We start from the raw sequence: 10,135 nt of genomic DNA, 5'->3' as shown, positions 1-10,135 counted from the left end.
TTGACTCACACAACTGAAGAGCTCAGTACCTGATGGAAAACAGGATTCCTGAGGACCAATCACATCCCTCATTTCCATAACCATGTGTTTTTAGCAGCGGCTCTCTTCAACATTAGCCATGAGCTCATCAGTCCTGCTGCTGCAGTGTGACGGGACCAGTCGGTCAGTATAGTCTGGAGTATTATTAAAGGATTGGCTGCGTCCCAAACCGCATGCTTCCATACTATTCAGTACGCTAAAATTAGTATGGGAGTCGAGTAGTACAGAATTCGAAGATCAGTACACGGATGACTTACTACGTCCGGCAAGATTCTGAAGTGTGCATCTCATGCACGCTGCGCTATCCCATGATGCCCCGCGACACAATTCATAATTGGGAGTGAAGCGACGCAACTGACGCAGGTAGGTCATGTGACCATGACAAAATGGCGGATGTCGTAAATCCGAATTCCATTCATACTTCTCACAATCATGCTGTATACACTGTAAAAATAAATCCGTTAAATTTACGGTATAAAACCGGCAGCTGTGGTTACCAGTACTTTACCAGTCAAAACACAGCACAAACCGTATAGGTAACTTCTCATTTTACAGTAAACTACTGTGTTTTATTAGAGGTAATACATCTGTGTTTGGACCAACACCTACACATCTTTTAGTACACAGTTAGACAGGTTAACACAGCCATACGCAGGTGGAGATGAGGAGGTTACATAATGAACCAACACCCATCACACACAAGCAGAAGAGTGTATCAGTGTGTAGCTGCTCAGGGTCATTCACACAGCTACTGAAATAACATTAAAGTCATGAAATAAACATGTTTATCAACATTAGATGAAGCATAACTCTCTAATGTACATCACTGATGGAGAAACAGCTAAGAAGACCCAGAGTGATGTCAACAACACACATAACAAGTGATGTGCCATGCAGGGAATTCTGGGAAAGCCCATTTACGGTTATTTGCTGTATATATTAAGGAAACATGCAGTTAATTAGGTTACAGATTTGTACTGCAGCATTTTTACAGTGTAGAACGCACTTTTCTAACAGTCGAGTCGTACGTTTACATTCAGACGCAGTACATACTGAGTAGTAGGCGGTTTCGCATGCAGCCTTTGTGTCTCATATACTGTACAGTGCCACTTTGAGATCTTCAGGCGGACATCTTTCCTCTTCATTATCAGCTACTGGCATCTGAAACAGCCCATGAGGTACTGTAGGAATTGCCACTGTAGGACTTATATGAATGTTGTTTGTCTACTGCTCTTGGCATCTACATCAGCAGCTCATCTAAAACTGCTATAGGCTGTTTTCACACAGCCGCCATTTTAAAAGTGAAATCGAGGCTGCGGTGGGAAGAAACGCAGAAGTATCGCCTGAGTCCTACAGAAACCTTGTGTACCTGGCTGTATATGTTATCAGCAAAGAGAAAGGGACACAGATTGATCATTTCACCGCCTTCTGAGTGACCCGAAGGTCCGTCCTGAATCAATAGTGAAAATAAAAAGGGATATCAGAGCTCATTTTCAGCTAAGCTAAGGGAAACTGCACTAGTTAGCTAATGTTTTCTTTCCCAAACACACTGTTCAGATGCCATTCATCAAACTCAAGGTAATGAACTGATTCTGTCACTATATTAGACTTGACCCGATACTGAATTACAGTACTGAAATGTTAAAGAACCTCCATTTCCTGCTAACATTTAAGGCACTGTTGACGGCGTTCTTAAACAGCGCTGATTCACCATGATGTTCACCGGTGCTCAACAGAAATGACTGTGATTGGCCGTGAAGGTCATCAGTTCACCGCACTTCACCGATATTTACCGAGCACAAACACAGACGAGCGATCCGCTGATGAATCCACTGATCTTCACGGCTTTAAACGCTCCAATGTCCGTCTATCTGTGTTTGCACTCTGTGAAGAATATTATACTGATGACCTTCACGGCCAATCACAGTCATTTCTGTTGAGCACCGGTGAACACTATGGCTAATCAGCGCCGTTTATGAGCACGCTCAGCGGCGCTTAAATGTTAGCGGGAATTGGACGTTTTTAAATCTCCAGTAGCGGGACAACACTATAACAGACAACACAAGGGTGTGCTACAGAGGACTGCAGTGTTATCACTCACCGGCTCACATAGGCTGAAGCAGGGAAGCGTCCCCACAGTGTTTACCTGCTGCCATGAACTGAAGCCTAGGAGGACACCTGAGCGTATTACTCTTACAGAGATTATGATGCTGTTTGATGCCTAATCTGCTGTTAATTGTTCAAATTAAACTGAACTGAGTGATATTAAAGTGATGTTTACACCACATCTGCAGTTTGAAATCGCAGCAACAGCTGGGGGTTTGTAGTCCACAGCATGTTGCTGCAATGTTTACAGTGCTGATCCTTTACTTCCAGGTTTCTTCCCACCGCAGCCTCGCTTTCATGTTTTAAAATGGCGACCGCGAGCAATAAGTGTATTATAAGTGCAGTTTACTCATTCTCCCAAGAGTTTTCAGTTCTTCTTCTTCAACTGGAAGAGTCTCAGTTTACCCCCTTTAGTGAACACCAGTACAGCATCTTTAGCTGTTTCCTATGTCTAAACTCCCTCTGCATTTCCAGCCCCTGCTGAAAAATCCAGCTTAAACCAGTCTAGGCTGGTTGGCTGGTTTTAGCTGGTTGACCAGCCTGGTTTTAGAGGGGGGTTGGCCATTTCTAGACTGGTTTCCAGCTATTTCCAGGCTGGTCTTAGCTGGTCAGGCTGGAAAATGACCAGCTTAATCCAGCTTGACCAGACTGGTTTAAGTTGGACATAGCTGGTTTTGGCTGGGCTCCCAGCCTGGCTAGGCTGGTCAAGCTGGTTTTAGCTGGTCGTCTCCCAGCCTGACCAGCTAAGACCAGGCTGGAAATGGCTGGAAACCAGCCTGAATATGGCCAAAACCAGCCTGGTCAACCAGCTAAAACCATTCAACCAGCCTAGGCTGGTTTAAGCTGGTTTTTTCGTTAGGGGCTGCAGCACTGAGACTGATCATGATCATATTCCTGTTTTTGGACTGATATTTATTCCACCTCATTATAAGCTGATGCTGATGCCACTTGTACACTATACTGCCATCATTTATCACTGGTCTGAGCGCTGTGCAGTGTACTATTTTCACTGACTGTTGCTTTGCTCCCAAATCTCCCCCTTCCATCTGTCTGTTCTGCTCTTTATGTGTGTTGAACTTTTCCATCCACACTCCAATCACTGACGACCGTCTTAATCAACTTTCTGATCTGATCTCAAGCTCAGGCTAATAACTGAGAAAGCACCAATCATACCCACATATACACACACAAACACATATATGCCCACACACATACACACAGACAGACATTCATACATAGACCCCCACACACACACACACGCACACGCACAAGCAAACAAAAACACAAACACACACAGACACACACACACACGTACAAACTCCCACCCATACATACACACACAAACTCACATAAAGACACCCACACACTCATACATATACACATAAATAATCACACACACACACACACACACACACACACACACACACACACACACACACACACACACACAAACACACACACACACACACACACACTCATACACATAAATAATCACACACACACACACACATACACACATAAATATACACATACTCATTCACAAGAACAAACACACACACATGCACACACATAAATCATCACACACACACACACACACACATAAATACACAAACATTCATACACAAGAACAAACATACACACACAAACACACATAAATCATCACACACACACACAAACATACACATAAATATACACACACTCATACACATGAATAATCACACTCACACACACACACACACACATACACACACACACACACACACACACACACACACACACAGAGTCTCCTCAGCAGCTGTGATGCGAGTATATTCTCCTGCGTTCTGATTGGCTGAGACTCGGCAGCTGCTGTAACTCTATAGTACGAATCCTCCATAAACTCTCCTGAGCATCACCAGTGAATCTTCCTTCACACACACACACACACACACACACACACACATTGATGCGCTAACCAGCGTTAGCAACCATCTGACCTTTGACCCCCAGGCTCCTCTCACACACACACACACACACAAAGAGCGTCTCGTAGTGAAGCGCACACACACTCCTGACCTACATCAGCACAGCCGTACACTATCTCCCCGCTCAAACGTCGCTCTGCTCTCTGCCGTTTGTCTGATATTAATTGGGCTGTAAGGCATCTCTCTGTCAGAGCCACACACACTCATTTAAAGCTAGCGGAGCGTGTTTCCCCGGAGGCCGAGCATCAGGACACAGTCACGCAAACACTGCTATCACTGCCCTAAAATCTGCCTCCGCAACCTGGAGGAAACACAGAGAGCGATCCACTAAACCAACATCCATGACCTGCGGGGACGCCTTCATCTATTAATACTGAAGCGGAGCAGAGGTCATGCATTATAGATCACGCACAGCTATACACACACACACAGATGTCACGCAAGCTGCACAACACACTGCTCTGTCGTGATAAATAACGTTTTGTGGTGTGATATATAGTCGTAAAAATGATTACGACTGATATTCTTGTGTCTTTAACACCAATGTTTGCCGTTCTGTTAAAGTATCGAGTTCGCTACAGTAATCGATACTGAATTTTTAAAAACGTAAAGTTCCCACTCACATTTGAGCGCACACTGCTGATTGGCCGTTGTGCACAACAGAAATGACTGTGATTGGCCGTGAAGGTCAAATGGTTGCGGAAAATTGACGTTTTTAAATTTTCGGTAGCAAACTCGATACTTTAGACAACACTAGACTAAACCACAGCATATAACAGAGTATAAAGAGTTTTTCGAGGGTAACAAACGTTATTCATGAAACGTCACTTTCCTGGAAGTGGACCAGTTTTATTCGCCTGTTAGCTGAATTTATAATTATATATTATAAATTAAATATAATTAAAATTAGAAATGTCTAAAAATTGTATTGTCACCCATAATGATTGAGGTTATGGCTGTGCAACGCGACGATATATATTGTATGGAGAAAATAAAGTGTATCATTTCATATTACGCTCTTTTGTGTCGCAGAATACAATGTTTACGTGCATGATTACACACAATATTTGCTGTCAGAAACATGAATAACAGCATCGTGATCATTCGTTTTTTGGAAAGTGTTTTACATTTTATTCATATTTATTTAAATTCTGTTATATTTTAATCAAACATTTACCCTGAAATTCTAGATAAAGGGAGTAATATGATTTAAACGAGTGTGCGGTCAATATAAATAAACTATTAATTAATTAAATTGACAGAAATGGTACTTTATTGTGATATATATCGTTATGTCTATGTATTGACCAATTAGTCAATATATTGATTAATGTGACAGGCTTAAGAACACATTCGTAAACACAAGTCTTACCAGAGACGGAGATCTTCATGGACGCCTCCAGGGGTCTGTTGTTGTCCAAGGCTCTGCTGAGTCGGATCTCGCCGGTGCTCTGGTTCAGAATCACCAGTTTGAGTTCATTTCCGGCTTCGAAACTGTAGTGGAGCTGATCGGACACGTCGGGGTCCTGCGCCGGGATACGCCCGATCACTCCTGAAGGGAAACTGTTGGTCTTATCCGTCACGTAATTGTTAAAGATAATCTGGAAGTTCTTGAGGACTGGGACGTTGTCGTTTTTATCGATGAGTTTGATGTGTACCGTGGCTCTGCTGACTAGCGGAGCAGACGTAGCTTGAACTACAATCACATACTCCGCACGAGTCTCGTAGTCGAGGTCAGTAAGAGCCGTGAGTTCTCCAGAAAAAATATCTAGCTGGAAGACCTCGGGGATGTTGCCTTCCACGATCTGGTACATGATTTGAGCATTGCTGCCTTCGTCTGGGTCTGACGCAGATATGTGGGCCACCACGAGCCCGATGGGACTGTTCTCCTCCACAAAGATATCGAACTCATCTTTCTCGAACACAGGCGGGTTATCGTTCACATCTAAAATCGTCACCTGCATATCAACAGCAGTCTTGAGCGCAGGAACTCCTTTATCCACGGCGAAGGCTTGCAGGTTATAGATCGCAGTATTTTCTCGATCGAGACGGCGCAGAGTTCGTACGATCCCTGAGGTGGATTCGATGATGAAGTCACCGTCGCCATCTTCTCCACCCTGGAAAGTGTAGAAGATGCGTCCATTAAGGCTGGAGTCGCGGTCAGTTGCAGAGACCTGCAGGACACTGGTGTACACGGGGATGTCCTCCATGATGGAGCCCAAGTAGCGGTCACGCTGGAAGACTGGCGAGTTATCGTTAACATCGTTCACTAGGATCTCCAAGTAGGTGGTGTCAGATTTCTGCGGGATGCCATTGTCTCGAGCTGTGATGGCAAGCGTGTAGGAGACTTGATCCTCGTAGTCTAGCTCCATCTGTGTGGTCACGGCACCACTATCTGCGTCGATGTCGAACTGTGGGATGCTGTCATCCATGATGTAGGTAATTCGGGCATTCTCGCCCGTATCCTCATCTGTGGCGCTGATCATCACGACTGTAGTGCCCACAGGTCGGTCCTCGTTTATGTTAACGGTGTAATGCGAGCTCTGGAAGACCGGTCTGTGTGTGTTGGCGTCTGTGACGTTTACGTATACTTTAGCTGTGTCGAAGCGTGTGCCGTCAGACGCGGTGACTGTGAGGACGTACTGTCTCTCCAGCTTGTAGTCCAGCGGTAGAGCGAGTGTAATCAGGCCTCCGCCGCTCTGACTGGTGATGGAGAAGCGGTTTCTGGTGTTCCCGCTGGAGATCTGATACGTCACCACGCTGTTGATATCCTGATCGACTGCGGACACTGTGACCACACTCGTTCCGACGGTGGCATCTTCGTTTAGACGCATATAGTAGGCCTTCTGTGTGAACTCAGGGTTGTTGTCATTGACGTCTAGAATGGTCATGCTAATGCTAGCGGATGAAGACATGGCTGGCGCTCCATGGTCTCGCGCTTCCACTCCAAAGTTATAAAAGTCCACAGATTCTCTGTCCAGTTCTGCGGCTACGACTATCCAGCCGGTGCTGTTGTTGATGGTAAATGGGAAGTTGGCCGTGGTCTCTGTGAGGCGATATTCCAAACGTGAATTATCTCCAGCGTCCGCGTCTACGGCCTGAATGTGGATGACAGAATATCCTACAGGAACGTTCTCCAGCACCGTCGCCTGGAACGGAGTGCTGACAAATATCGGTGCGTTGTCATTAATGTCCAGCACCTGCACTGTGACGAGGCCGCTGATATTGGAGAGTGGAGGCCGCCCGCCATCTTGTGCGCGAATGCGAAGCGTATACTCTTTATTCATCTCATAATCCAGCTGGCTCACCAGGTCCAGTTTACCTGTCTGAGCGTCGATGTAGAACTGACCCCTCGTGTTCCCGCTCATGATGCTGAAATGAACCACGGCGTTATTTCCGCGGTCCTGGTCAGTCGCTGTTACTTGAAGGATCTCTGTGTTAGGTGTCAGGTCTTCGGGAACCTGAACGATGTAGCGTTTCTCACTAAACTGTGGTGCATTGTCATTATCATCCTCCACAACGATGTGGACGGTTGCTGTAGCGCTGCGAGGGCCTGGATCTCGTCCCTGATCATTCGCTTCAACCATCAGCATGTAGGATTCGACAGTTTCACGGTCCACCACACCACGTGTACGTATGACACCAGAGCGGGAATCAATCTCAAACACGTCATTAGTCCCGTTGCTGTTCAGCAAATGATACAGGATGTTTCCGTTGATGGGAGCATCGCCATCTGTTGCACGTACAGTCAGGACCTCATAACCGATCTCCAGGTTTTCTCGTACGCTCTCTTTATAGTCCTGTTGCTCAAAGGCAGGGTCGTGATCATTTGTGTCGCTGACTGTTACGGTGAGGGTGGCCATAGCCGTACGTCGTGGCGTTCCATGATCCACTGCCGTGACCCTGAACACATGTGTGTCTTTTGTTTCTCTGTCTAATATCTCCACAGTGGAAACGACTCCACTTGCTGGGTCAACAGCAAAGAGATTGTTGGATCGACTATCAAACAGGGCCTCTAAGACATATTCCAGCCGACCGGCTTCACCCTCATCCGGGTCAACTGCTTTTAAAACAACAACAAAAGTCCCAGCTGGCTGATTCTCTGAAACAGACACCTGATACATCGGAGGGTGAAACTGAGGGTTATTGTTGACGTTCCTCCTCCTCCTGCTCAGCAGCCCAGAGTTCGAGCGCGCGGCCTGTCTGAGTATCTTGCTCAGGTGAGTTTGTGTGAACCGGCCGCGGCCCACACGCCAGTGCGCATGCGCAGCACCCGCGCGCCCCCAGCAGCGCAGCTGAAACTCCAGCAAAGAGTCGCGGGTGAAACAGAGCCGAGTGGAAGTAAACAGAGATCCGTCGGACAAGTAAAACGCTGAAGTCCCGGTCACATTGCAGCGCGTCGGGTTCTCCGGTAACACATCAAACACCGGGAAAACTACGCTGTGCGCCTCGCGGCACTCTGAAGTCTCCGTCAAACTAATGATCTCCACATCCAACTTGTTTTCCCATTTGCGCGTGCTCGCGCAGTTCTTTCCATGAACGTGCACATCATACCGGCTGGTAACAAGGTGTCTGAAACCCGACGCGTCCGTACAGTCCTCGACCGCGTACACGCTGAACGGGTTCAAAAGAACCGAATCACAGTTCGGAGCGTTCGAGAGAGTCAGCACACCCGCGTCCGGGCGCAGGAAACTCTCCGCGAAGCGCGGCAGGAGGAGCTGGTCCAGCGCGCAGGAGCCCCGCTGCAGCTCGGCAATCGCGGTGCCCGGTCCCGCATCCTCACTCACATGCACGGAGAAACAGTCCACGATCCACGGGAGCTCAAAACACCCGAAAACAAAGAGCAACAAATCCCGCTTCATCGCTCCTCGCTGCTGCTCCGCGGAGAATGAATTAAATCCAGTTTTTCCCCTCAAACTTGGCGTTCGGAGTCTCCATGCTGATCCACACACTGCGGTCACGCGCACACACACACTCACTCACACACACACACCTCCAGAGAAACAGCGAGTCCGGGGAGGGGGATCATTAACATAAACCTGATTCACACACACACACACACACACACAGAGAGGGGGGGGGGGGGGGGGGGGGTGCTGGTGGGGGGTGTCCTGTGGATGCAATGGGGGCAGATCTTAAAAGGGCAACTGCCCCACACAAACACACTCTCCAACTGTCTGTCTCATTCTCTCTCTCTCTCTCTCTCTCTCTCTCTCTCTCTCACACACACACACACATGAAATATCTGCCTTTTCTGTGCTCTCTGTGAACTGAAGTTGCTGAATAAGTGATTAGTAAATGTCAGTGTAAACGGGCCCATTTTCTTAATAAGAACCCGAAATAAACCCGAGCTGTCATGCGTGTTTTCTCACTGATAGTTTGGCTGTAATTCCTGATTATTCACCCTATTAAAAGTGCAAAACAGAACATGTGAAAATCCCACTGTAACAGAGTTTACAAATCTTAAAATCTTCCATTGAAAATGTAGAAAATAATGTTATTTTAAACAGGAATTTAATTTAGAATAACACTTACCCTGATGTGTGAAGTTGCACAGCAAACATTTCTTAATTTCCTCATTTTCACACACAGACACTAAAATAATCCTTAATGCAACTCGAGCAAAATAAACAGATTTCAGATAAAGGTCAGTTTTGTTTTCGACTTTAATTCTCCGTTGTGTGTGTGATATGCTAATATGCTAATTATTCAGCAGTTTCAGTCATGTGTAAATGATTTCAAAACTCCCAACTGTTTTATTTTGGCGCCTTCTGCTGTCTGGAGCGTGTCTGCGCATGTCCGCCTTATCTCAGAAGATAGCTGTAGTTTTGAAGGTTTCTACATTTATTCTGATAATTGTTTACTCAGTTTGTAATGGTGCTGAGGAACCTTTGGATGTTTGATCTGAGTTAGACAGTGATCTTATTTTGTGCACAGAGAGCTTACATCAAATGTAACTGAATTGTTTGATGTTATCTTGGCGCCTTCTGCTGTCTCGATCGCGTCAGCGCAAGCCCCCCAGCATC

The 10,135-nt window shown here is 46.3% G+C and overlaps 1 protein-coding gene across 1 annotated transcript in view; it reads right to left on the bottom strand.

Moving 5' to 3' along the window:
• celsr2 (cadherin, EGF LAG seven-pass G-type receptor 2) overlaps positions 1–9,051 on the bottom strand; it is a 61,531-nt gene extending 52,480 nt beyond the window's left edge. The window contains 1 exon segment of the mRNA XM_056448181.1: positions 5,482–9,051. Within this exon segment, the coding sequence (XP_056304156.1) occupies positions 5,482–8,971 (3,490 nt within the window). The 5' untranslated portion in view covers positions 8,972–9,051.
• Between the last annotated feature and the right edge of the window lie 1,084 nt (positions 9,052–10,135).

The sequence above is a fragment of the Danio aesculapii genome, chromosome 22, assembly GCF_903798145.1.
Source record: "Danio aesculapii chromosome 22, fDanAes4.1, whole genome shotgun sequence".
NCBI classification, from domain to species: Eukaryota; Metazoa; Chordata; class Actinopteri; order Cypriniformes; family Danionidae; genus Danio; species Danio aesculapii.
This window is presented reverse-complemented; position numbering and strand designations above follow the sequence as displayed.